The sequence below is a fragment of the Camelina sativa genome, chromosome 1 (genome assembly GCF_030686135.1).
Source record: "Camelina sativa cultivar CO46 ecotype springtype chromosome 1, ASM3068613v1".
Classification (NCBI taxonomy): Eukaryota; Viridiplantae; Streptophyta; class Magnoliopsida; order Brassicales; family Brassicaceae; genus Camelina; species Camelina sativa.
The window spans coordinates 3,187,505-3,212,885 of record NC_141880.1 but is presented as its reverse complement, the minus strand read 5'-3'; the positions used below and the strand labels follow the sequence as shown (position 1 = coordinate 3,212,885).

The window sequence follows — 25,381 nt, the reverse complement described above, 5'->3', positions numbered from 1 at the left end:
AATTGGAAGCATATTCGTCTTATTTATAATAGTTCTAAACCATTGTCAAAAAAAATTCTAACTGATGTGGGATGTTGTACATATTTCTTTTATTAATTTCTTCTTTTTTCAAAAAAAAAAACTTAATGATATAGAAAATTATTATTTTTTCAAAAATGTTAATTAGTGAGATGTCTAATTCATATTAGTTGTTTTAAATAATATGTGGAAAAATACAACAAAAATGTTAAATGCTGACATGTTAAATCATTATTGATTGTTCAAAATAAGAACCAAATTATTGCCAAGGTCACCTCCAATTCGTCGAGAGCCTTCTGTATCACCTTATGCGGATCCTCGATTCGCCTCTGCACAAAACGCTTAACTCTCTTGCATCAATGTTTCACCCCTTGTACGGCATTGTGAGCTTTGACACCCATCCAAGCATAGCCATCCTTCAACTTATCCACAAATTTTTTCACCATCTCTGATAAGAAAAAACAGAGAATTCAACAACATCTCAATTCACACATGACAACCAAATCCGAAGCATGATTAACAAAGAAAAAGCAACCAAAATTAAACAGAAATGTTAAATGCTGACATGTTAAATCATTATTGATTGTTTAAAATTTAATGTGAAGGTCTTAAAAAGCTTATTTAGTATAGATTTATTAAAAAAAACTAGTATGAAATTGTCAGTTATTAAAATTATTGCAAACTATTCACCATATTCATCATATTACAAAAAAAAAAACTAAATTTAGTAATTATCCCCTAAAACATGATTATAAAATATTTCAAAAAAATATTTTTCCATATGTTCCCATTAAAAAACATATCAGCGTTGTCTAGTGATTACCAAAGGATTAAAAAAGAAAGATTCTTGTGATGGTCGTGTCTGGTGACAAAATCTTTTGTGGAATGTTTTGGGAAAAAAAATAGTTTGAAGTGATTGTAGCTTCACTTTATATGGAATTACAAAGTGTGATGATTTTGACAGTGTAGCTCATCTCCCAGACGAAATCTCAATATTACAAAAGAAAAAAAACATCAACTCAATAACCATGGGTTATTTGAGAATAAGCATAGTAAAACTTAGTTAGACTTACAGAATCTAATGAACCCTTGAACTCTAAGATAACTCTGCATACAACAATACCTAATGATAGATTTTTTTTTTTTTTTTTGATCAAAGCAATACCTAATGATAGATTTGCATACAAAGACTTTGTTTTTTGAAGAGAGCCTGAATCCAACAATGTGGTATTGTCTATAAGCCAAAACGGCGTCCTTGCTTTGTTTTTTTAGGTTGAGCACTTGACCTCTACGAGAACTACGCATACACAATACCGAATGATAGATTTACATCAAAAGACTTTGTTTTTTTAGGTAGAGAGAGCCCGAATGTACCGAAAGGAATCTTAAACTTGTAGACCCCAAAATCCGCATGACCATCAAGTGGCTAGCCTTGTTGTTGGAACAGGGCTGTTAGGTCGTCCTCTATAAGCTTCTCAAAACCAGCTGATGAAGTGGCTAGATTCCTTGCATCAAGGATGCTGCAAGAAAAGGAAAAAAAAAAGGAATTGTTTAAGTCAGCTGATGTTGTAGCCTTGTAGGCAAATCAAGCATTTTCTAAACAAGAAATTTTATAAACAAATTTTCTAAACACACGAGATGAAATTTTATAAACAAATGCTGGAAACACTAGGCTTTACCTTACTAGATAGGGGGATCTCAGCGATGATTCTAAGAAAGATGAGTCTATCTTTTTAACGATGCAGTGGTTCAAACAAATGATAGAATTTCCCTACTTATTTTTATATCCAAGAATGGAAGCATGGTGCAGCGGTTAAATACCTGAAAGAGAACCCTACAAGACTAGTAGCAGGAGGAGTCCGGTTATGTTCATCTAATTGTTGGAGGAGTTTCAGGGACAAAGATCTCCCAGTGCCTTCATAGCTGTAAAAAAAGAGGGCAAAATTCAGTTGCATAATTATATCGTTGAATTAGAACCAGAACATGTAAACAACTTTCCAATATTATGGAAATGGCATCAAATCCTGTTTTACATACCCACTGACAGTTAACGATAGGAAAACTATATAAGGACCAAGCAAAGACTTCAACACTGGCAAAGGAATAGCTGCCTCTTCATCAATAACCAACGGTTCTACTTGTGAGAGCTTCTGATGCTCGTACGGTTGTATATACTGCATGAAGAAATCAAAGATCGTGGAACACCTCAGAGATGGACTCAAATCACAACTTGAGGACCATGAATTAACTGAGGGATTAACAAACCTGGATAGTGAAGAAGCTCATCATTTGTATCTGCTATAACAGATTGATAGCAGATACAAATGATGAGCAGGAGCATCAGCCAGCAGTGAAGATCATTACGAGAATTCGTTGTAGAGAGAAGAGACACATAGGGCCATCATTTTCTGTAGGAGAATTCTACTGTGGATAAAATAGCAATATAGGAACAGGCTCCTAACATTGAGTTACAAATTTATCAAGATCTATTCACTAAGGACCATTAAATAAATAAACACCCCATTCCATTCTACATTTGCGGTCCTCAACTCAATTCTCAGTGTAAGTATAAGTCCTCACTACTCTCGAGAGGAAGGTTAACTAGATTTGAGCTGCAACAGAATCATCTAAAGCCTTGAGAATTTTGGGATTAAGAATCGAACCTGCTAATGTCAAGTGACTCCTTGTAGCAACCCAAGACACTGGGATTACTACTAGGTGGAAGTGGAATTGGAATTGAATCATGTCAAGAGTTCATGTCAGACAACAATCTATAGTGGAATTGATTCATGTCAAGAGTTCTATAACTGAGCATATTCATACCTGGTCACGGGACTTGTCACCAATGATTACAAAAAAATGGAACGGTGTCTCAGTTTGACACCGTTTTCAATCAACCTTCTTGCTCATTCTTGAAAACACTCTGCTTCTTCCTACTCAATCCTAACGCAGACAACAATCATTCTTAGGGCTTCTAACTAAATTGTGCAGTAGGGTTTGGGAGGGCCGGGGGGGGAGGATGGCTCAGTGACACGTGTCACCAAGATGTGATATTGTCTATAAGCAAACGACGTCGTTGCTTTTTAAAATTCAGGCAGAAAGAAAGTTCGTGTAGAGTCAAGGTCGGTCACTTGACCTCTACGATAACTATGCATACACAATTCATTCGATTTAACATCAAAGAATTTGTTTTTTGAAAATTAGGTAGAGAGAGCCCGAATCCAACCCAAAATATTAGAATGTACCCAAACGAATCCTAAACATGTAGACCCCAAACCCGAACCAGACTAAGTCGCCGCATGACCATCAAGTGGCTAGCCTCGTTGGAACAAGGCTGCTAGGTCGTCCGCTATAAGCCTCTCAAAAGCAGATGATGACGTGACCTTCCTTGCATCAAGGATGCTACAAAAAAAAAAAGGAACTATTTAAGTTAAAATCAAGCATTTGCCGTTTTTACACAAAAAAGGAGTTACCTTTTCGGGATATGTTCTTTGGCCTTCTCAACCATTTCAAATGTTGCATCCAATTGACCGGCCCTGACGGCAGCGCGGAGTAATATCTCCTCTCTAAGACGGTAAAGGTCTTGTATGAGTATGGGGTCTGTAATTTCTGTCCCATCACCATGGAGATGTTTCACGCGCATCTCATTCATAACCAATTCCAAGTTGTTTTGTTGTGCTGTCTCAGCAGCAAGTTTCTTTTGCGAAACCACACATTTCAAAGCTAGCTCTTGTCCGGACAACGTCACCTCTAATTGGCCGAGAGCACCACCCTGTATCACCTGATCGGGATCCTCCATTTGTCTTTCCACAAAGCGTTTGAATTTTTTGCCTTTGACAGCAACCCATGCTGATCCATTCTTCACCCCTTGTATTGCACTGTTAGCAGCCACAAAGGCTTTACACGTCTTGGCTTTGACACCCATCCACACATAGCCAGCTTTCACCTTATCAACAACTTTCTTCACCATATCTGACAAGAAAACAGAGAACTCAACAACATCTCAAGACAACCAAATCCGAAGCATGTTACTAAAACAACCAAATATAAAACCCTCGGCAACCAACCAATTCGAATTGGAATCAGAGAAGAATGACCCCAAAGTCGAAGCCAATTCTTAAACCAGGCAAACAGAAACACTCTATGAAAAATTAACATATGAAAAAGCAACACAAAACTGAGATCTGGATTCGATTGACAGGATTAGGCAAACAAGAAATTAGTCAGACAACAGTAACCCCATAACTCGAATTCAATTCCTAAACAAACGACACAGAAACACTCGAACCCTAATTTTCTAAGAAAGATCATCCACGAGTGTTCGACACGAAATAGCAACTAGTTTGATTATTCTCTAAAACCCAATTTATTCTTCTCTAAAATCCAATTCACAGAAACCGAATCATCAAATTAGAATTAGATTCCCAGAAACAGAAGCATTACTTGATAATTTGATGGACTTCGTGAAAAGCAAACTCGTCGAGCGAGAAGAAGCTCTTCGTAATAGAAAAGCTATATGAAATTGAATTAGGGCTGGGCAAAAATAATCAGTAACCAAATATAACCGACCGACCGACCTAACCGAACCGTATTCAAACCGAAGTTCCTTAAATAACCGAGGAGACATTTTGTATTACATTTTAGCTAATTCCTTGTTATAACCTTTGCTGGCTAGATTGTCACAAGGTATCTCGTTTCCTTCTATGGCTAGTTTTTGTTAGAGGAGAACAATGTAGAGTGGGATTGATTCATGTCAAGATTTCTATAAATGAGCATATTCATATTGACACCAACTGGTAGAGAAGGTACAGAAACACTCCGATGTGGCTAGAGAGAAGAAAAATAATACTACGAAAGTAGCTTTTCCATCTTTGAGCACTGGAGTGGATAAAAGTCATATTTGAGCTTCATAAAAGCACGGTTTGAGAGATGATAATAGGTTTTTGGTTAAGGATCGGCTAAACCATACAAAATTGGGACCACTACTCAAGAAGTCAAGATAGAAAAGGTTTTAGTTGCTTGTTGGAAACCAACGATAACGGTTTACTAGAAGATGCTCCTTCGTCTTTGCTCTATCGTAACTACTTCTAAAGACAAAAACGTACGAACCAAACTAGAGTTGAATGCAGTATGAGCTGCCATACTACTCGGTATCCATCGCCTAAGAATTGTCGCTATGTTACTATTTTCGATCTGTCATCGTCAATGTTTTTTATACAGGAGTTAACACCGTCTTCAAAATTTTGATGCAGGAGCAGTAAAGTAAGTGTCATTAATTTTTCAAAAAGCGGTTGTAAATATTTGAACTTTTAAAAACATATACAAGAATACGCTATGTATCAAACAGCTTTTCAAACTAATTGGTCAACACATCACACACTATATTATTTACAAATATTTCGATGTTGATCGAGTTAAATTCTAATACTAGTTATTAGACATATTTGGGATGAATATTACTGTCACATATTAGTCGTTCATCATCGGTTGCTAATTCGTCTTTTTGATACATTTTTTTAATTTATTTACAATCCGTCTTCAATAAACCAACTTAAGATGCCCATTTTTCTTTTGATGGATTAGTGATTACTCAACTTCTTACTATAGTTGGTATCAGTATTTAATTTAGTAGGCCTTTTAATTTGAATTGATTAAGCAATAGATTTAATTAGTTAGCTAAAAACGATATATTGTACTAGTATTTTAATAGAAATTGTTCAATAGGATGCAATTGGATCCGGAGGGTTGGATCTTAAATTGGCTGAAGGTAAACATTAAATTCATCCACAACTAACACTAACGCTCGTGTCCTCTCCTAGCAATCACTCCTCCTCAACTACCAACCCCAAACTCTTTCCATCTATAAATAACCTCTCAATACTATAACCCTAACCACAACACAACAACATAAAAAAAACAGAGAGTAACATGAAATCCCTCTTACTAGCCGTGTGCCTGGTTCTTGCTTTGCGCTGTGGTGAAGCAGCCGTGTCTTGCAGCACGACGGTTGCTGAGCTTTACCCTTGCGTCTCCTACATAGTTCAGGGCGGTACCGTCCCAGAAAGCTGCTGCAACGGTATCAAAGCGCTCAACAGTCAGGCTCAAACCTCTGCGGACCGTCAGAGCGTCTGCCGTTGCATCAAATCTGCTATTGGAGGAGTCTCTTACACTTCTAACAACCTCAACAATGCTTTGTCTTTGCCTTCAAAATGTGGACTCAATCTCCCTTACAGGTTCAGCCCTTCCACCAACTGCGACAGGTAATATACACATCTCTCTCTCTCTCTCTCTCTTGTGATTAATGAGCTTATAACAATGATCTAAACCACTTCACTCCTTTTTATTTCTCTTTTACAGTATTAACTGAGACAAGCAGAAAAATCATGGAGGAAGCTACTACTAGGAGAGCTAAGAACCCAATAATAAATGAGGGCATGGTTTGCTAGTTGCTAATTTAATCAGTGATGTATCGTCATTCTCGAATGTTTTTAATATATTACCAATATTCCTATGATATTCTACCAAATCCATGCTAGCTCCCATCCTTACACATAGACTTCACTGCGAACTACATTTACTAGCTTCAGTAACTGAAACTATGGATCAGAAATTTCAGAACATAAAGTAAACCTATCTGATATTTTTGTTTCTGTTAAATATAGCAATTCCAATATTGTAAACCCCAAAACCTAATATGAGAAAAAAAAAAATATATATATATATATATATATATATATATATATATATATATATATAGTTAATCCGGCAAGTCGACTTTTGGAAAAGCTCAGAAAATTAAAGGATATTAAAGTGGTGGTATAATATTACTTTCGGTCAAATATTACTTAACTATTATGTTGCACCCGAAAACTCTTAAGACCAAACTGAGTTGGTGATATTTATCTGTGCAAATATTATATTAGAGTTTTGTTTGTTCGAATTGCTAAGTAGCCCAACTTATGTCTGTCAGTCTTTAATCTTTAATTAAAACCAAATTAAGTAGTATTTTAATAGTTTTTTTTTTTTGTATATCTGAAAAATGGAATCAAATATTTCAACCGAACTGATAAATGAGAAAGAAAGATTAAAACAATTTTTTTATGAAATAGTTGGCTACAACTGAAATCTTATCAAATGTAATTAATTGTTTATAAGTTGGTCACAAAAAGAGAAAAAAATATTTGGCATGCAAATTTTGCATATGCAGCTTCATTCTTAAAGAGTTTCTTACGGCACTAACTTTTCAAACACACAATTTGTATTTTCAGTTACGTGAAGAAAAAACGTCGTGTTCTTGGTATAAAGTTATCCTGCAACAGAAAATGATATGATCTTGAAATAAATAATGATATGATTTGGTTCAGTTCTGGGCTATCATTATGGGCCTAACAAGTTCAGTTCATTTGTATAGTTTTTTTTGTTAATTTGAAGTCTTCTCTTCTCATCTAATCCAACCAAAGAGTAATTTTGTTTGATAGATATCTTTTTCTTAGTTTGGTGATTGGTCTCACAAACCAAAAAAAAACTTCTTACGTATATATATATGACTAATATATATGTATATAATCAAACACATCATTAACTGATGAGATACTTTGAGTAAAGATAGAAAAACCCTTAACAACATTTATTCAAAGTTCGAAACTTGTTCAAATATCACAGCACGAAATCATTACAGAGTACGATATATTTTAAATAAAATTTGTAGAAATAGTGAAATATTCATGACTTGTAATAATTAGTCAAACGTGAAAATCATTTCTTTTTTTGTTATGTGGCTTGTTCAACATAGATCAAACCAAAGTAAGCCGACCCCTATTCAAACCATAATTATATATTCCAATTCAACTAAAAAGAAAAAATTCTACACATAAGGAGAAAAGTAGACGCCTATACCAGAACATTATTAAATTGCGCATATCAACAAAAACAGCATAGAAAACGTGCCTGCTAGTGTTCAAAAAAATATTTTAAGTTATTCAATCTTCATAAGTTTTTATTTTATACGGTACTACGTTTTATCATTTTTTATATAAATTACCTACAAAATAGAGAAAAAAAATATCCTGTTTGAATGATAAGTAACTTTCACTTGGTAAAAATCACCAAAATTGTCAAATTAGTGGCTTACCATACGATATGGTTTGCAGGGCCAATGATAGACATGTGCAAATGCGTTGGGACTATATTAAAATTACATGTATTTTAAGACCAAAAAAAAATTTTCAAAATTTTTTTATATGTAATTAAGCCCATTTTCAAAAATGAACTGACTATAACCACTTTTGTGATTCTTACACTGGCCCCTGATGGTTTGGATAGCTGAAGTGCCGAACGCTCAGATATATGTCACTATAGTTTGTAATGCACATGCACATGGTATTACAAAAGCGAAAGAATGCATCTACAACAACAAAAAAAAAAAATCATTGGACAAGTCTAACATATGGGGGAAAAAATGATGATGTAACTTAGGCTGGTCAAAGCCCAAAGCAGTAAACAATGCCGAGAAAAGAAGCGGCAAAGACCAAGAGGAAGCTCCGCCAAAATAGGAAAAAAAAAAAAAAAAAGAATAAAGAAAACACTTTTAGGAACGAACGAACTATGAGTTGGAGTTTAAGTCAAGTAAAAAACATAAAACTCGGATAAATATATATTAGCTTAAAGTTTCTATCTATGTAGCATTGTAATAAGTGAGTGAATACGTGAAAGGTTCCAACTGAAAAATCAAAAACCTTATTAAATGAATTTGTGAAAATTTCCATTTGATTATCATAAACTCGAGAAAAAAGACCACACATGATGATGATGATAGTGTTAAAACTTAAAAACTGTAGGTAAAAAAATTCAGCAAGTAGAGGAGGAGATTGGGAGAGAGTGGTTCGAAGGGACCCCACGTGTCCTCTGTTATCTGAATTTGATAAAGAGTTTCATCGTCGCACGCGTGCACAGCGCGTGTGCTTAGAAATCTTTTTTGGTATTTAAATCTTCCAAAGAAACGATGTCAGCGGGTCCCACATTAGCAAGGAAGTGACTGAATAAGAACCGTTGGTTGGTTGATAAATCTTCTAATATGAACGGTTACGATGTTTTAGTCAACAAACCTATCTTAAATTTAGTCATTTGACCCAATTAGAAGAAGATTGCCTGTCATTAGAATAGATACGGCCTCCCTATTTTTATTGAACAAGCAAAGACAAAATACTTACTTATAATTAAAAAAAGAGGACAAAATTAGTTTTCCAAGTTTGACTGAGATGTCGCTTTTCTCGAGGCCCTCCTCTTTACTGGAAATCTAGGCTTTCTCCTCCTGATTTTACAGTTTTCCCTACCTTATCTGTTTTTTGTATTGTTATTTTAATTTTTAGTTATTAGATACACATTTAAATGGCTATTTCCTAAATCAAACCTAAAATATATAGTGATATTACAATCGGTACAACTTGTTAATAAAGTTAGATCGTTAATAAATAAATTAGCTCATTCGATTATTGATATTTAAAAATATAATTTAAGTTAAAAATGATAATAGATACAATATCATCGTTAAATAGTAAATTAAATCACAATGATTAAGAAAATACTGTTGATTATTAAGTAGTAAATTAAATCATTATTAATATTTTTAAAGATAAATTAGTTAAAAACAATATTAGATTTAGTGATTTGATCGTTAAGACTTTATAAGATAATAACATCAATAAAATTCGATAAAACAATAATAAGCTGATAGTTAAATAACTAGATAGTAATTTAGATATTCTTAAAGTTTTAAAAATAAAAAAATAAAATAAAATAATAGATACAATATACCTAAATTTTTTGATATAGTGATTGTATTCCATATGATATGTGAGTTTTCCCAAAAAAATGATATATGATATAGCAAAAAGAACTTTGAAGGCTACTCTCTATCTTTTATATTTTTCTTACAAACAGGTTAAAAAAAACTATTAATAAAAGGCTATTAGTTGGAACAACATCATGTAGAGTTATATCTTTTTGAGCTGTTTCATTTGTGTTAATGAGAAAATAATAATAAAATGTGAATGAGGTAGATTTGTAGTATAATATATTTGTGACGAGGTTATAGAGAGAAAGAAAACAAAAAGTGGAAAGAAGAATAAAAAAAGTAGAGTAAGAGAAAAATTCCAAACTAGTTAGCTGAGGAATTGAATTAAGATTTGGACAAAACTCTAAAAAAGATAATAATATAATAAAAAATCTTTGGATATCTGTTTTGGTTTGAACTTTGACCACTGCCTCTTTTTGGGTCCCACCAGTTTTGTGTTTCTCTCTCTATATGACTCTCTCTCTCTCTCTCACTTTCCCAAACAGACAGACTTGTTTAGTTTTCCTCCCCCTTCTTCTTCTTCTTCTTCTTCCCAGAAATTTCTCATTTTTTTTTTTTTTTTCTGCATATCTCTCTCTCTCTCTGTAGCCGCAGTCTCCATAGAATTTTCTTGGGTTTTCTTTGTCTCTTCCAGGTTTGAACTGATTTCTTCTATCTTCCATCTCTGTTTTGATTTTTCTAGATCGACTTCATGTCTTTTTTTGTTGTGTTCGGATAACGAACTTTCTCAGGGATAGATTTTGATTTATCCTAAGATTGTGTGTAAATGACAACTTTGGTTTCATCAATTAGCTCACTTTCAAAAGTGAAAAATTGATTTTTTTTTTTTTGAATTGAAAAATATCTATCCAATGATAATGCGATTTTAGAAAAAAAAAAAAAAAAGGGAAGTTCGTTGTATTACTGGATTTAATTGTCGTTGTCTCTTGTCTCTTTACCGAATTTAATCTAATTGGATATCGTCATTAAACTAATCGTCTTCTAAGATTATTAGTATAATCTTTGCAGTTCTTTTTTTTTTTTTGTTGCTGTTTCACTGTTATTGAATTAGGGTTTATGTAACTGTCCTTTTGCTTGTTGTTGCTTCAAGTTCTAAAATTCTCAACCACGAGATCTGTAGAAACGGATATTTTTATCCAGTTCTACTGGAAAAATTGTTTATTTCTATGGCCAACACATGCACACACAATTAAAAACGGATCTGGGTTTTCTAAAAAGTGTGACTTTTTGTGTGATTTGCTAATCAGTTATTATCTTTTGAATCATTTTCAGGTGAAATAGTGTTTTTCTCCTGAGTATTATATGCATTCCAAGGCTGGATTATATATAGATTAGAATCACAAACAGATATTAAAAGATTGGGAAAAGATGGTTTTGGGTTGTTTCCCTTTGAAGAGCAAGAAGAAACGAGGCTCCGTGTCTATGAAGCGGTTTGATCCTGAAGAAAGCAAGCCAACTGCTTTACCTCAGCCACCCAACATTGCAAGTCGTAGTTTACAATCGGCTCCACCCAGCTTCAGAACACGAGTGAAGCCAATTCACTCTACTAATGGTGGAACCGGAGATATGAGTAGCCGGGCAAGAGTGATGTCTGCTCCCTCAAGCATTCACGGTGCTGTCGAACGGGATCTTCTTGCTGGAGTTTACCATGACGAGCAAGATGACCAACCAAGAGATGCTCGTCCTTCTACAAAAGAATCTAGTCCTCAACCGCTTCCCCTGCCATCGCCAAAGACTGGCTCGTCATTGAAGAATTGGGGAAGCTTCAAGTCCTTTAATGGAAACAGCGGTCGGTTATCCGCATCCGGAGCTGTTTCTGGACCATTGCCTTTGCCACCTAGCGCGTCTGTTAGGAGCTTCTCATATGATGAAGTGGCTGCTGCGTGTAGCGCTTTTTACTCTGACCGATGTGTGTTGGAAGGTCTTTCATCTGTTATGTACATGGCTTCCTTTGGTGATGAAGCTTCGAACTCTGGCTTAAAGAAGGTCGACGCAACTGTTGTGCGACTTAACGTAACTACTCAGGTAACTAAAATCTTTTGTGGTTATTGTTACCTCTTTAATTATTGAGGATATTTATTTATGTGTTTGTTTCCTTAATATTGTTATTCTACAGAGTATCAGAGAGTTCATTAATGAAGTGAACACATTGGCCTCGCTGCAACACCAGAATCTGTGTAAACTGGTAGGCTATCATGCCCGTGACGGTTTGGACACAAGAATGCTGGTGTACGAGAGGCTTGCTCACGGTAGTTTGGACCGGTTGCTGCATGGGAGATCAGATGGTCCTCCACTTGATTGGAACACTAGAATGAAGATTGCTCTTTGCGCAGCTCTAGGTTTAACCTTCTTGCACGAAGAAGGCCCGTTTCAGGTACATTTGTGCACTTGGATGATAACATATATTGGTCAATGAGCCTATTTCGTATTGATAACATGTTTGGTGCATCTATCAAAAATTTGTGAATATGGATGATAACATATATTGGTGACTGAGCCTTTTTCGTCCTCTGAATGAAACAGGCAATGTACAATGAATTTTCTACTGCTAATATCCAAGTCGACAAAGATTTCAGCGCCAAGCTATCAGGATACGGTTGTGCAGGCCATGCTCCAGAGACAGAGACATCAAACAGTTCAGCACTTGCGAATCTCTCGGTCGAGACAATCGAAAGAGGGCTTTTGACACCGAAGAGCAACGTGTGGAGCTACGGTATAGTTCTTCTTGAGCTGCTGACGGGGCGGAAAAACATGGACGGTGCTTACCCGAAAGAAGAGAGGAACTTGGTGAAATGGAGCCGAGCTTTTCTAGCAGATGACTGCAGGCTCTCACTTATCATGGATCCTCAGCTTAAAGGTCGGTTTCCGGCGAAAGCAGCAAGGAGCGTAGCGGATATAGCACAGAAATGTCTGCAGGTGGAGCCATCAGAGCGTCCAACCATGAGAAACATTGTGGATCAACTCAAGGTGATACAGGACATGAAGTACTCGTGTAGGTTTCCGTTAATAGAACCAGCACCGGTCGCTGCAAGGAAACATATGGGAAGATCAAGCAGTCTCAACACCATTATTTGGACCCCAGCTTCAGTGCCACCAAGGTCGAGCTTCTCACCCTCGCCGCCACCACGACAACCGTCGATTTCACCCACAAGGGGAGGAACGGTCATGTTCCCACCAGTGTTTCCGCCACGAGCTTGTTCATCGTTGGAGGAGATGGCCAGGGAAGAGGTTCGGAGATCGTCGTCAGCCAGTGGTAGGAGAACTAGTCTGGAAGGGTTTTGATTTGTTCATATCTCTCTCTTCTTTCTTCTTCTTTTTCCTATTTGTTTTTATATTTTTGGCGTTGATTTGTTTTTTTTTTTTGGATTCCAAATATATTAAAAAGAAAAAAAAAAGTTTTTTCTTCTTCTTTTTTTGTTTTTGCGTTATTTATAAATCCGGACATCGAGAGAGGGTTTATGCTGTTGTTGTTGTACATAATAATCAACATTTCGTCTTTAGATTTAATAATCAAACCTTTGTACATAATAATATAATATTCAACACAATTCTTTAAAAGTACGGTTTATGGAATGTTTTGTGTATGGATATAAAACCAGTAACGTTATTAACTTTCTCAGTAAAGATAAGATTAGATCGTTAAAGATTCACATTATATTTTCCTTTTCCTTATTCGCCTTCAAATCTTAAAACTTAACTGAGAAAACGAAAAAGAAAAAAGAAACCTTATTCAAGAATCAATCTTTCTGATTCGACGCAAATCTTTTTTTTTTTTTTGTCACAGTAAGCAGAGCGTCGCATGGCTTCCTCAAAGCGTTTGTTGTTGCCATCGCTGCCACTCGAGATGATAGAAGAAATACTTTACAGGACTCCCGCCGAATCCTTGATCAGATTCAAATCGACGTGCAAGAAATGGTACGCTCTCATCACCAGCGACAAAAGATTCATGTACAGTCACTTGGATCACTCTCCGGAACGATTCATAAGAATATATGACCGTCAGATCATGGATCCGGTGAGTGGAACACTCTCAGTTGCATTAATCCCTGAGGAGTTCCGCGAGTCGTATCCGATAGATTCTATGGTTCACTGTGATGGACTCTTGCTGTGTACGTGTGAAAAACGGAATAAGAGAGAGTTAAAATACGCAAAACTCGCAGTTTGGAATCTGGTTTTGAGGAATATGAAATGGATCGAACCGTCGGATATTTACCGGATCACTGATTACTTCGGGTTTGGATACGACAATACTGTAGGATCTCGTGATAACCACAAAATCTTGAGGCTTGTTGTTGGTCCTTGGCGTATTCGTAAAGATGGTTATTCAGATCCAGATTGTGAGATCTATGAATTCAAATCTGATACGTGGAGAACGCTTGGTCGTAAGTTTGATTGGGAGGTAGATTTTAGTAAGTGCAACGGCGTGTCTGTGATGGGTAATATGTATTGGATTGCTGTGAAGAAGGAGGAACATTTCATTGTAAGTTTTGATTTCTCCGTTGAAACATTCAAGGAGATATGCGTTTGTCCTTCTTCTTGGGTGACTCGATTGGCTTGTTTCAGTGGAGATAAACTCTCTTTGTTACTACAAGCAGAAGAATCAGCGGGGATTGAGGTGTGGATGACAAACAGTTTGACTGATGGGGTTGTTTCGTTTAGCCAATACTTCAATGTAACTAGCCCTGATCTCCCACCGTTACATATTCATAGTGAAATGGCTCGGCCAGGATACTCCATTGGCAAGCACAAGAATATAATGCTGTGGTGTGAGGCAAGTGTACAAGAAGAAGAAGAAGATGAAGATGATAAATGGTATATTCGCATCAAGTTTTACGAATATGATCAAGGTGGGATTACAAAGCAAATCGAGACAGCAAGACACAGACAGTATGACTACTATGATCCGTTTATTTGTAGCTATGTTTATGTGCCAAGTCTGATTCCTATTCCTTAACAGAGGAACAAGAGGTAGAGATATGATGAGTGCTGTTTCGTGTTCTTAAAGGCTCTGTGTAATATTTTGTTGGTCTTTTGTGTTAGTTGAAAATTTGTAGTCAACTACGGTACTGTACAGATTTCTTGAAATTGACTTCTGGTTTTGGTATTACGATCTTGACAAGTTCATGTTCATATCATTCATAAAATAAAATGAAATTGACTTCTGGTTTTGGTTTTGGTTTTTAACCGAATAATTGAATTGAACCGAAGTACGGTTCGGTTTGTTTTTTGTGGGTTCAAAGGTTGGTTCAATTGAGAGTTGAAAAAACTTGTTTCCTCGAGTCCCTTGCTTCTTCCCTAGAGGACCTTATCCACAGCACAGCCAACACTGAGCGAGCGACTCCGTTTGTCTCGTCGGCGGAAGAACTAAAATGGCGGGAAGAGCGATATATCCAGTAACTTCATCTCCATCCTTGTGCATACCTTATTCAGCTGCTTCATCTTCATCGATCTCACTATCTCGATTGGCGCTCCCTGTGCGGGTTTCTCCCCGAACCAACAGATTTCCCAGTTAATTTCTCTCCGCATCTCTTACAAATTCGAGGCACTCTATGCAATTGATTTCGAACTTATTTTTTTTTATTTTTTATTTTTTGTATAATTGAATTGCAGGGATTAACTGCTCTATGTCTGCTAACGACATCAAAGCCGGAACCAATATCGAAGTCGATGGTGCTCCTTGGCGTGTTCTTGGTATTCTTCTTCCTCCTCAATTCGCTCTTCTGACTATAGGTTATCTGGAATTTGTAGATAGCACTGTTATTAGTTCATGAGGATTTATTTAACCATTGTTTTGGTTTTGATGCTTGTACTTTTCTAGTCTATTGAGTTTTTTTTTTTTTTTTTTTTCTTTCTCGTTTATGTTTTGGGGGTAGAGTTTCTTCATGTGAAACCAGGGAAAGGTGCGGCATTTGTGAGGACTAAGATCAGGAATTATGTTAATGGCAGCACAGTGGAGAGAACGTTTCGTGCTGGGATTTCTGTAATATCCTTTTCTTTGGTTCTTGTATTTTAATCCGGCGAATGATTCTGGTTGCACTGTCTTGATTATATGATCATTCTATGTTACAGGTCGAGGAAGCTAACATATACAAAGAAACCAAACAGTTCACATACAAAGATGGGTCTCAGTTTGTTTTCATGGATTTGGTATGTCACAATGGATCTTTACTTCTCTTACCCGCTGATGAAGCCATGGGATACCTTTAAAAATTGAGTACTAAAAATGTTATGATTTTCTTCTTGGTTATCAAATCTTCTTTTGTATTGTAGACCACATACGAAGAAACACGTCTTAACGAATCTGATATGGGTGACAAGACGAAATGGCTGAAAGAAGGCATGGATTGCATTTTGCTCTATTGGAAAGACAAGGTACCCCACTTTAACATGGAATGTAAGTAGTTCACAGGACAGGAGGATTAAGCGGTGATGCTAACTTGTTTCTGTCTGGATTATTGCAAGGTTATCGATTTCGATCTACCGATTACAGTTAAGTTGAAAATTGTTGACGTTGATCCTGGCCTTCGCGGTGACACTGCACAAGGTAATAATGTTGCACAAACCTTTTGCTGAGAGAGAATGGTCCTTGTGTTTTGGTTTAAACAAGCCTGAACCAAGTTGTGTGATGGATGTATAGGTGGATCAAAGCCAGCGACACTGGAAACAGGTGCAGTAGTTACTGTACCGCTCTTTATTAACGTAGGTGAAGAGATATTGGTGGACACTAGAACCGGTGCATACATGAACCGGGCATGAAGCGGATCTACACCTAACTTAAGTTGGGTACTAAATATGGAGGCAATGATAAATCTTTTTTGCGTGTATGAGTGAGTATGTTCGAAATTCGAATCCGAGGACAAGTATTTGTGTTTTTTTTTTTTTGGAACACCCGGAGACAATTATTCGATTACATAAGAAATTTGTGTAAGTATATTTAAAGTTGAGTAAAAACAGCAAATTCATCGTCAGAACCCACATTGTTTCATACACAAAATAACATAATTTGGTTAAAACATGTATAAACAACTCTTAACGTTGTTAGTGAAGTCGTCAAAGAGTCAGGTAACCCAATAAGTTGTTACATAAACAACTACAAAAGTTGAAGAAGGTTCAAGTTAGAGAGATTCGATGGAATATGCGATTGTAATCTTCTGAAAACGGAAAGTTATCACAACGTATATACTGTATGTATTTGATCTCACGGTTTGAGTTTTAGCTATTGCCAACCGTGGATTTGAAATCCGAAATCCACATAATCCGGGGAAAAAAAACAAGAATCAGGACGTTCTAAATGATGGGCTTGGATGAGAGGCGGCCCACCATAATAAAGAAAGAATTAGTGGACAAAAAAACCTCCGCCGCATATTTAACAACTGGTCAACGTTCTCCCAATAGGATACGAACACGTGTCTAGATCCCTGGATCTGCGATGCTTCTCTTAAATTCTCCTCTCGTCTTCATTTCCATCCTCGTCTCCTTCCCTCAGCCATCCTCTCTGGTAATAATCCCCTCTCTCGCTCTCTCGCATTTGACTTTCCTTTTTAACATAGTTTAGATTCATTGTTTTTTGTTTCCTGATCATATAAGTTATCAAAATTCATGAATTGTTTCTAAACCACGAAACGTATTTTTAGATTCAGGTCACAGATCTCGATTTGCATGAATTTTGCTTACCATTAGATCTGAATTATCGAAATTTCGGGTTTTTTTATACCGATTCTGAATCCGGAGATTGTGTAGGGCTTTGGGTTTTATTCAAGATTGTTTCTTTAAAGTGAAAAATTATCCCTTTAGATTTTGCTGCTGTATCTTCAAAGATTTTGATATGTACATGTGGTAGCCTCTGTTGAATCTGTGAATGATCTTTTGCAGAGCATATAAAACCTTCATGGCATTTGCGCACTTCTGCAGCATCCAGTGTTTCCTTAAAATCGGGAAACAACAAGAGCTTCTTCTCCTTGTTATCGGATTGCCTTTTCCCAAGATTTTCCAGATTAGCAATTGTTTTAGTCAGTTTTCTCCTCATTAATATCTGTCGTCGGTACAGAATCCCTCACCAGGCTTGTGGTGCACTCTTGAATCTTTCTCAGTGATTCTGTATCGATCTTTTTTGTTGTTGTTGTGGACATTATGGTTTCCTCACAGCGTCCTGTCCCCAACAAGATCCAGAAACAGCAATATCTATCCATCAGCCCTTCATATTCTGTTTTGAAAGATGATGATGTTGAACTTGAGTTCTCTGATGTGTTTGGTCCACTCCCTGAAGAGGCCAATGATATTGTCTACGACGAGCCTGCTGTTGTCTACAGTCGATCCCACTCATTGGTTGGCCCCTCTTCCCTCGATAGTCATTCTTTGAAGCTCACCAAGCTCACCTTACGTGAGACTGAGGACTCTATTGACTTGGTGGAATGTATTGAAGGCGAATCCTTAAAGGAAAACGATGAATTCTCTGGTAATGACGACAGTGACAGTGACAAAGCTCTAGAGGGAGATCTGGCCAAAGTCTCAGGTGTAGTAGGCAAAGATGATTTTGAGATTTTGAAGGTTGTTGGGAAAGGTGCATTTGGGAAAGTTTACCAGGTCAGGAAAAAGGAGACCTCTGAGATATACGCAATGAAGGTCATGAGGAAAGATCACATTATGGAGAAGAACCATGCAGAATACATGAAAGCTGAGCGCGATATTCTTTCCAAAATTGATCATCCTTTTATCGTTCAACTTAAGTACTCTTTTCAGGTAAAAAGCCATCTTCCCTTTGTTTGCTGTTATTATAGTTTGATTTCATAAACGAGAGTTCTAATGTATACCTTTTTGTGCAGACCAAGTATAGGTTGTACCTTGTGCTTGACTTTATAAACGGAGGGCATCTTTTCTTCCAGCTCTATCACCAAGGGCTTTTCAAGTATGCTATTATACCTTTTTGAATTACTTAACAAGTATCACCAGAATTCTGCAAGGTTTAATTTGGTTCTGTTCACCAGAGGTTTAATAAGTTCTGTTTTTTACTCTTTTACAGAGAGGACTTGGCTCGTGTGTACACTGCAGAAATTGTCTCTGCAGTTTCCCATCTCCATGAGAAAGGCATAATGCATAGAGATCTAAAACCTGAAAACGTACTCATGGACACAGATGGTCACGTGATGTTAACAGATTTCGGTTTAGCAAAGGAATTTGAAGAAAACACAAGATCAAACTCCATGTGCGGAACCACGGAGTATATGGCACCTGAAATCGTTCGAGGAAAAGGACATGATAAAGCGGCTGACTGGTGGAGCGTAGGGATTCTTCTGTATGAAATGCTCACAGGAAAGGTAAAAGCCGCCTTCTTTGTAATTTGCATGCAGCCCCGTGTCTTGGTAATTTGTTAAGGTGATGTGTTGTGTGATGCAATTTGATTTCCTTTTGTAGCCTCCGTTTATGGGAAGCAAAGGAAAGATACAGCAGAAAATCGTGAAGGACAAGATCAAGCTTCCGAAGTTTCTTTCTAATGAAGCTCATGATTTACTGAAAGGGGTAAGTAAACATGAATGTGTGCTAAGAGTTGTGAAGCACTGGATTTAGAGCAATACTGATTCTGACTTTGTAATGCATATGTAGCTGCTGGCAAAAGAGCCAGAAAGGCGACTGGGAAGTGGACCGACTGGAGCAGAGGAGATTAAAAAGCACAAATGGTTTAATGGAATAAACTGGAAGAAGCTGGAAGCTAGAGAAGTACAACCAAGTTTCAAGCCTGAAGTATCGGGAAGACAATGCATAGCAAACTTCGACAAGTGTTGGACTGAAATGTCAGTTTTGGATTCCCCGGCAAGCAGTCCGAGTTCGGATCCAAAGGCCAATCCATTTACCAACTTCACATACGTGAGGCCTCCTCCTTCATTCCTTCAACGATCCACATCCAATTTGTAGATGAACTATATGTATTATGTTATTCCAACTTATTTTGTTGTTGTTTTCCTCCAAACGTATGAACATGAAAACAATCTCGGTTGACTTAAGAGTTAATTTATATTTGTGTTTATGAGAATCTTACAATCTTACGCAAGTATAGTTGAATCATGTTTTGATTGAGAACCAATTATTGAAGTCGAGCAACTAACGATTGACCTTTCGACCCTTCTGTAAAAAGAAAAAGAAAAACGTTGAAAACGTGTCTGTCTGAACGTCTTGCAATGGGCTTATATAATGCCGGCCCACCAAAAAAACAGAGAGAGTTTACGGTTTCCCAATAAAATACGAACACGTGTCCCGACCCCATGATCCGCGATGCTTCCGAAAGACAATAAAAGAAGAAGCCACGCGCCTTCTGAAACCTTTTCCTTGTGGGTTTGGCAATCACCTCTTTCCTTTTTAAGTTGTCTTTCTCTTCTTCTCGTCTCTCTCCTTCTTCAAAGCATATTCGCTGGTAAAATCCCTCTCTCTCCATCTTTGACTTTTAGCTCTCTCGCAGTGTTTGGATTCCTTTTGTTATTCTAGATTTAAATTTATCGTAAGTTCATATTATTGTTTCTACGACACGAAACCTTTTTTTTAGGTACAGCTCATAGTTTTCCTCTGTTTATCTAGTTTTGTTCTACAAATTGCTTCTGTTATGGGGCGGCGCCTGTTCGCCTGATTCTCATACTAGATTTGAATTACAGATATTAGAGTTCTTTGTTGTCCTCAGAAGCTGCTTTAGTTTTTTAACCGATTCTGAATTAAGGCAATTCTAAAACGTCTGGGTTTTATTTGTGTGGGATGATCATCTAAAGATATTAGGTCGGTGTGGTGTTTTCTTTAATGTCAAATATGTTGACTTTATTATAGCTTTTGTTTTGGTAATTCAAAAAAGAATCTTTTCCACTTGCTTATTATTTTAATTCCGTATCCGTCTCTCTTCATTGTTTTTGGTCAATAACTAATGTGCTTGAGTTTTTTTAATTTACATGATCATGTATGTCTTAACCCTCCCAACTTTTATAAACTGCAGATCTTAGAGCACTTTGATGGCATTTGGGCACTTGTACAGCAACAACTGTTTCCTTCAAATTGGGAAACAAGAAGAGCTCCTCTTCCTTGATTTTGGTCTGCTGTTCCAAATTTTCTCACCTCACTCACTCCATCCGTAGCCAATTTGGGTGAACTTGTGAAGCTTCTGTTTCTCTGTGACCATTCTTTTGGACGATTGTTTATAAATATGGTTTCTTCTCCGTGTCCTGTTGTTGCCAACAAAAACCTGACTGGCAAGCCGTTTCAGAAACACCTCTATTTATCCATCAGCCCTCCAAAACCTGCCTTCAATGATAACCTTGAGCTCGACTTCTCTGATGTTTTTGGTCCAATGCCTGAAGCTAACTCCTCTGGAGACCCCAGTGCTGTTCTTTGTGACGAGCCTTCTGTTGTCTACAGCCGATCCCACTCATTGGTTGGCCCATCTTCTGTCGTCAGCCTTTCTTTGAACCTGAACAAGCTTACCTTACTAGAGACTAAAAACTCAATTGACTTGGTGGAGCAAGAGTGTCTTGAAAGCGAAGCCATAAAAGAAATCGATGAATTCTCTGGTAATGATGACACTGACAGTGATAAATCTCTAGATGGAGAACTAGGGGAGGTTTCAGGTGTAGTAGGCATTGAGGACTTTGAGGTATTGAAGGTTGTGGGACAAGGTGCATTTGGGAAAGTGTATCAAGTCAGGAAAAAAGACACATCTGAGATATATGCCATGAAGGTCATGAGAAAAGATAAAATTGTTGAGAAGAACCATGCCGAATACATGAAAGCTGAGCGCGATATCCTTACCAAAATCGATCATCCATTCATTGTACAACTTAAATACTCTTTTCAGGTACATTTTCCACTTTTTGTTCTGTTTTGCATCCTTTTGATTTTACTTCACTACTTCTTAACTTACAGTGTTATACATTCCCTTGCAGACCAAGTACAGGCTCTATCTTGTGCTCGACTTTATAAACGGAGGTCATCTTTTCTTCCAGCTTTATCACCAAGGGCTTTTCAGGTTTAGTGTAAAATTCTTTTTCTTTGAACCATCTTTAGAGTTTCGTCAAGAATTCTGCAAGGTTTAATTAGTTCTGTTTTTTACTGTTTTACAGAGAGGACTTGGCTCGTGTGTACACTGCAGAAATCGTCTCTGCAGTTTCCCACCTCCATGAGAAAGGCATAATGCATAGAGACCTTAAACCTGAAAACATACTCATGGACGTTGATGGCCACGTGATGTTAACAGATTTTGGTTTGGCAAAGGAATTTGAAGAAAACACAAGATCAAACTCCATGTGTGGAACTACCGAGTACATGGCCCCTGAAATTGTTCGCGGTAAAGGACATAATAAGGCTGCCGACTGGTGGAGCGTAGGGATCCTTCTCTATGAGATGCTCACAGGCAAGGTAAAAACCGGAGTATTTTTTTTTTTTTTCTTTTGTTGCATACAGAGTGGTATTGTGTTGTGATGCCATTGTTTTCCTTGTGCAGCCGCCTTTTGTAGGGAGCAAAGGAACGATACAGCAGAGAATAGTAAAGGAAAAGATCAAGCTTCCGAAGTTTCTGTCTAATGAAGCTCATGCTTTACTGAAAGGGGTAAGTAAACATTCTCATCTTATGAGAAGACTCTTCTACAATCTTTTTGTACTTTGAAGCATTAGATTTAGAGCAATTCTGATTCTGACTTTGTAATGAATATGTAGCTGCTGGCAAAAGAGCCAGAAAGGCGACTGGGAAGTGGACCGACTGGAGCAGAGGAGATTAAAAAGCACAAGTGGTTTAGGGGAATAAACTGGAAGAAGCTGGAAGCTAGAGAAGTACAACCAAGTTTCAAGCCGGAGGTTTCGGGAAGACAATGCATAGCAAATTTTGACAAGTGTTGGACTGAAATGTCTGTTTTTGATTCTCCAGCAAGCAGTCCCAGTTCGGATCCTAAGGCCAACCCATTTACCAACTTCACATACGTGAGGCCTCCTCCTTCGTTTCTTCACAGATCCACATCCAACTTGTAAATAAACTTTGATAACATGTTACTCCTGCTTCGATTTCTGAAACATATGAACATGTAAAAAAATCTACGGTTGACTAAAAAACCTGTTTTATAGTATTTGATTTATGATATCTTATTAAAATTAATGAAAAAAGAATGTTTTGATCGAGAAGAGATAGTTAAATTATTGAACCAGAGCTGCTAATATTGACCTTTGACCTTCTTCAACGAATAAAAACGTAAATAAGATGATAAAGATGTTTCTTTGGACCAGACTAGTAGTTAGCATTACCTTTATAAATTAGATTCTAGTTTAAATATAAAGTTCAAGTGAAAATCAAATGGTTCTTTTGAGTCTCTTAACTTGCAATACAATTTGAAAATTGCAAATAGTTCCTAGAATTATTGACAAACTCTCTGTTCTTGGCCAAAAACCCCTATATGTTGATGATTTTGAAGAAGAGTCATTTCTTCACTTGTAATATATATTAGCTCCTATCAGATTTCAGACTAGTTACAATATTTTAGCTCCGATTTTTTTGGCCTTATTCTCTGTAGTCATGTATATGTGCTGGTTCTATCTGGTTTAGAAACCGTCCAAGCCCTATCCATGACCATAATAAGGTGACTTCAGGCTTCTCTCATCTCGATCTCTGCTTGAGAGATTTGCGAAGGTAGTAGTATACAAATAAGAATTCGATTGTGGACAAACGAAATATCCGCAAGTTTAAGATAAAGGATCGAGATGTCATAAATACTGAGGCATTGGATGATTTGCCTTTCATTAGTAAAGTGTGTATATGATATCAAAGAAGAAATCAAAGTAGTGGCTTGCAACATTTTAGTTTGCTACGTTTCAAGGATATATTGAGTACTGAGCGAATTGAAAAAGATGCATACTATTATATAAAAACAGGAAGCTCTTCTAACTCAAATTGTTTTTAGTGACCTTTTTAAACATTTTACATTACACAACCAAATTGATCACACGGTGAAAAAGACACAGAGAACAGACCTCAGAAGAACAAAAGGCAGCTATAGTAGAGTCAAGATCGTTGAGGACTAGCAGGCACAGAATCAATGATAGAAGTAATCTTCTTTTGTAGCTCTGGTTTGTTTGCTCCAACAAGCTTTCCTATTTGCTGTCCATTCTTTAGGAAGAAGAAGGTTGGTGTTGCCTTTATGTCCCATGATGAGCTAAAATCCTGCAACAGAAGCAGAATCATCACACAAATACATTTAAAGATACATATATGAAAAGAGAGAGAGAGAACACGGAAACGATCATAAGAGACACTTACGCTGAGTTCATCAACATCTACAAGAAGGAACATGATAGAAGGGTGTTTCTCTGAGAGCTCGATGTAGAATGGTGCCACAATCTTACAAGGACCACACCATGTCGCGCTGAAGTTTGCAACCACCTGTTTACAGAGAATTATAGAGAAGAATATGGCTTATTTATGAGATTGGGATTGAGATTGAAAAAACACACACACACACACACACTCGATGAGAAGAACAAAAAAAAAAGAGAGGAGAATATTACGATTTTGCCATCACGGCCAGCTTCAGCTAATTTGTCATCCCAGATCTCTTTGGTTGTAACGAGATGAACATTGCCACCGGAAAACTCAACGTTGTGGATGGAATCATCGTCTCCTTTGCCCTACGTACCAAAGCAAACAACAACACAAAAAAAGGGATTTTTTTTTTTATTACATTATCATCGCAGAAACAACAAATACAATCAGGACAACATGCGACAAAAAAAAAAAAAACAAAGAACCGAAACCAAAGAGGGTTTTGTTGTTTTAATTCATTACCTTAGAGACGCAGCTACCCATTTGAAATTTTCTGGAAACACGAATTCGCCTGAAATAAAAATGGATTTTTTTTTTTTTTTGGAATTTTCCTGGAATTAGAAAAGAGAAAACTTTCAGTTCATCGAATTGCCAAGAGGGTTTTCAATAACACGAATAAACGAACGAAAAACTGAAAACAGAGAGGCTGAAAAGCCTAAAACTTTAATTAATAACACGAATAAAACGGCAAGAACGGACCTTTGAGATCGGATAACGATCAGAGAGGCTGAAAAGCCTAAAACTTTTAGAGAAAAAGGAGAAGAAGGAAGAGAATTGAGATATGTTTTTTTTACCTAAACTTTTTGTGTTTTGTGTGTTGTATAATCTGGTGTTGAATGAGGATGATGGATGATGAAGAAAATGGAAGAAAACGCAGTCGTATTGAAGGGGGTGGGGGGGGAGAAAGAGGAAGAAGACCAAATTAGAAGAGTCGTTGATTGGAGAAGAAGCTCCCTCCTCCTCCCATCCCATTAATGACCCAACTTCTATTTATTTCTCTGTAAAATTACGACTTCGCCCTCCTCTTCTCCTCTCTGTCCGTCCCACCTTTTTTTCCTTTTTCCAGAATTTTACTTTTTTTTTTTTTTTTCAGAATTCACTTTATTAGTTGGTTTTAACGCTTTAATTAATAAATTCGAGTAAATATAATGAAATTGTATACTTCCTTTTCCTAATTC

At 36.9% G+C, this 25,381-nt stretch overlaps 7 protein-coding genes and 1 pseudogene across 18 annotated transcripts; 6 read left to right on the top strand and 2 right to left on the bottom strand.

Moving 5' to 3' along the window:
- Window positions 1–1,194: 1,194 nt before the first annotated feature.
- On the bottom strand, window positions 1,195–4,701 carry LOC104745168 (RNA cytidine acetyltransferase 2). Of its 7 annotated transcripts, none has more exons than XM_087476680.1 (8): window positions 4,462–4,701; window positions 3,492–3,990; window positions 2,842–3,420; window positions 2,682–2,729; window positions 2,284–2,475; window positions 2,056–2,192; window positions 1,840–1,941; window positions 1,195–1,538 (listed from the first exon to the last, which is right to left on the bottom strand). In XM_087476680.1, the coding sequence occupies exons 1-3, from the start codon at window positions 4,643–4,645 to the stop codon at window positions 3,333–3,335; spliced, it is 771 nt and encodes a 256-aa protein (XP_087332806.1). In that variant the 5' UTR covers window positions 4,646–4,701; the 3' UTR covers window positions 1,195–1,538; window positions 1,840–1,941; window positions 2,056–2,192; window positions 2,284–2,475; window positions 2,682–2,729; window positions 2,842–3,332. The 7 variants fall into 7 exon arrangements, with proteins under 7 accessions (XP_087332806.1, XP_087332805.1, XP_087332802.1 ...); XM_087476679.1 differs by having other exon boundaries at window positions 2,284–2,426; XM_087476676.1 differs by having other exon boundaries at window positions 2,284–3,420.
- Window positions 4,702–5,667: 966 nt separating this feature from the next.
- LOC104745071 (non-specific lipid-transfer protein 6-like) lies at window positions 5,668–6,534 on the top strand. The gene is made up of 2 exons (XM_010466281.2): window positions 5,668–6,278; window positions 6,376–6,534. The coding sequence occupies exons 1-2, from the start codon at window positions 5,947–5,949 to the stop codon at window positions 6,383–6,385; spliced, it is 342 nt and encodes a 113-aa protein (XP_010464583.1). The 5' UTR covers window positions 5,668–5,946; the 3' UTR covers window positions 6,386–6,534.
- Window positions 6,535–10,262: 3,728 nt separating this feature from the next.
- Window positions 10,263–13,429, top strand: LOC104744983 (putative serine/threonine-protein kinase PBL1). The gene is made up of 4 exons (XM_010466167.3): window positions 10,263–10,505; window positions 11,144–11,896; window positions 11,988–12,245; window positions 12,395–13,429. The coding sequence occupies exons 2-4, from the start codon at window positions 11,240–11,242 to the stop codon at window positions 13,151–13,153; spliced, it is 1,674 nt and encodes a 557-aa protein (XP_010464469.1). The 5' UTR covers window positions 10,263–10,505; window positions 11,144–11,239; the 3' UTR covers window positions 13,154–13,429.
- A 31-nt stretch (window positions 13,430–13,460) lies between these two features.
- On the top strand, window positions 13,461–14,926 carry LOC104744891 (F-box protein At3g08750 pseudogene; annotated as a pseudogene). The gene has a single exon (XR_015573165.1). The product of XR_015573165.1 is annotated as an F-box protein At3g08750 pseudogene (transcript).
- Window positions 14,927–15,128: 202 nt separating this feature from the next.
- Window positions 15,129–16,839, top strand: LOC104744797 (uncharacterized). Its single transcript, XM_010465936.3, has 7 exons — window positions 15,129–15,379; window positions 15,482–15,562; window positions 15,745–15,851; window positions 15,941–16,018; window positions 16,142–16,243; window positions 16,334–16,415; window positions 16,509–16,839. The coding sequence occupies exons 1-7, from the start codon at window positions 15,241–15,243 to the stop codon at window positions 16,625–16,627; spliced, it is 708 nt and encodes a 235-aa protein (XP_010464238.1). The 5' UTR covers window positions 15,129–15,240; the 3' UTR covers window positions 16,628–16,839.
- A 250-nt stretch (window positions 16,840–17,089) lies between these two features.
- Window positions 17,090–19,898, top strand: LOC104744702 (serine/threonine-protein kinase AtPK1/AtPK6). Its single transcript, XM_010465830.3, has 6 exons — window positions 17,090–17,369; window positions 17,744–18,610; window positions 18,694–18,776; window positions 18,891–19,185; window positions 19,283–19,387; window positions 19,472–19,898. Exons 2-6 carry the CDS (start codon window positions 18,002–18,004, stop codon window positions 19,778–19,780), a joined length of 1,401 nt encoding a protein of 466 aa, XP_010464132.2. The 5' UTR covers window positions 17,090–17,369; window positions 17,744–18,001; the 3' UTR covers window positions 19,781–19,898.
- A 278-nt stretch (window positions 19,899–20,176) lies between these two features.
- LOC104744415 (serine/threonine-protein kinase AtPK2/AtPK19-like) lies at window positions 20,177–23,008 on the top strand. Of its 4 annotated transcripts, none has more exons than XM_010465504.3 (6): window positions 20,177–20,276; window positions 20,841–21,695; window positions 21,784–21,866; window positions 21,961–22,255; window positions 22,341–22,445; window positions 22,553–23,008. In XM_010465504.3, the coding sequence occupies exons 2-6, from the start codon at window positions 21,048–21,050 to the stop codon at window positions 22,859–22,861; spliced, it is 1,440 nt and encodes a 479-aa protein (XP_010463806.1). In that variant the 5' UTR covers window positions 20,177–20,276; window positions 20,841–21,047; the 3' UTR covers window positions 22,862–23,008. The 4 variants fall into 4 exon arrangements, with proteins under 4 accessions (XP_010463806.1, XP_010463955.1, XP_010464021.1 ...); XM_010465653.3 differs by having other exon boundaries at window positions 20,262–20,405; XM_010465719.3 differs by having other exon boundaries at window positions 20,267–20,360.
- A 714-nt stretch (window positions 23,009–23,722) lies between these two features.
- LOC104744260 (thioredoxin H9) lies at window positions 23,723–25,248 on the bottom strand. Of its 2 annotated transcripts, none has more exons than XM_010465395.3 (5): window positions 24,998–25,248; window positions 24,666–24,754; window positions 24,389–24,508; window positions 24,141–24,263; window positions 23,723–24,044 (listed from the first exon to the last, which is right to left on the bottom strand). In XM_010465395.3, exons 1-5 carry the CDS (start codon window positions 25,173–25,175, stop codon window positions 23,886–23,888), a joined length of 669 nt encoding a protein of 222 aa, XP_010463697.2. In that variant the 5' UTR covers window positions 25,176–25,248; the 3' UTR covers window positions 23,723–23,885. The 2 variants fall into 2 exon arrangements, with proteins under 2 accessions (XP_010463697.2, XP_010463622.1); XM_010465320.3 differs by having other exon boundaries at window positions 24,903–25,187.
- Between the last annotated feature and the right edge of the window lie 133 nt (window positions 25,249–25,381).

Coding starts and splice junctions, on each gene's coding strand:
- LOC104745168 (XM_087476676.1), bottom strand. CDS start 4,645: ATGTCTCCTCGGTTATTTAAGGAACTTCGGTTTGAATACGGTTCGGTT. Junction 3,991..4,461: donor GAAGTCCATCAAATTATCAA/GTAATGCTTCTG, acceptor TTTTCTTGTCAG/ATATGGTGAAGAAAGTTGTT. Junction 3,421..3,491: donor AAAGAACATATCCCGAAAAG/GTAACTCCTTTT, acceptor TTTTTTTTGTAG/CATCCTTGATGCAAGGAAGG.
- LOC104745071 (XM_010466281.2), top strand. CDS start 5,947: ATGAAATCCCTCTTACTAGCCGTGTGCCTGGTTCTTGCTTTGCGCTGT.
- LOC104744983 (XM_010466167.3), top strand. CDS start 11,240: ATGGTTTTGGGTTGTTTCCCTTTGAAGAGCAAGAAGAAACGAGGCTCC. Junction 11,897..11,987: donor GACTTAACGTAACTACTCAG/GTAACTAAAATC, acceptor GTTATTCTACAG/AGTATCAGAGAGTTCATTAA. Junction 12,246..12,394: donor ACGAAGAAGGCCCGTTTCAG/GTACATTTGTGC, acceptor TGAATGAAACAG/GCAATGTACAATGAATTTTC.
- LOC104744797 (XM_010465936.3), top strand. CDS start 15,241: ATGGCGGGAAGAGCGATATATCCAGTAACTTCATCTCCATCCTTGTGC. Junction 15,380..15,481: donor CCGAACCAACAGATTTCCCA/GTTAATTTCTCT, acceptor ATTGAATTGCAG/GGATTAACTGCTCTATGTCT. Junction 16,019..16,141: donor AGTTTGTTTTCATGGATTTG/GTATGTCACAAT, acceptor TTTGTATTGTAG/ACCACATACGAAGAAACACG.
- LOC104744702 (XM_010465830.3), top strand. CDS start 18,002: ATGGTTTCCTCACAGCGTCCTGTCCCCAACAAGATCCAGAAACAGCAA. Junction 18,777..18,890: donor TATCACCAAGGGCTTTTCAA/GTATGCTATTAT, acceptor ACTCTTTTACAG/AGAGGACTTGGCTCGTGTGT. Junction 19,388..19,471: donor CTCATGATTTACTGAAAGGG/GTAAGTAAACAT, acceptor ATGCATATGTAG/CTGCTGGCAAAAGAGCCAGA.
- LOC104744415 (XM_010465504.3), top strand. CDS start 21,048: ATGGTTTCTTCTCCGTGTCCTGTTGTTGCCAACAAAAACCTGACTGGC. Junction 21,696..21,783: donor AACTTAAATACTCTTTTCAG/GTACATTTTCCA, acceptor ATTCCCTTGCAG/ACCAAGTACAGGCTCTATCT. Junction 22,446..22,552: donor CTCATGCTTTACTGAAAGGG/GTAAGTAAACAT, acceptor ATGAATATGTAG/CTGCTGGCAAAAGAGCCAGA.
- LOC104744260 (XM_010465395.3), bottom strand. CDS start 25,175: ATGGGATGGGAGGAGGAGGGAGCTTCTTCTCCAATCAACGACTCTTCT. Junction 24,755..24,997: donor ACAAAACACAAAAAGTTTAG/GTAAAAAAAACA, acceptor TTCTAATTCCAG/GAAAATTCCAAAAAAAAAAA. Junction 24,509..24,665: donor TGGGTAGCTGCGTCTCTAAG/GTAATGAATTAA, acceptor TTTGGTACGTAG/GGCAAAGGAGACGATGATTC.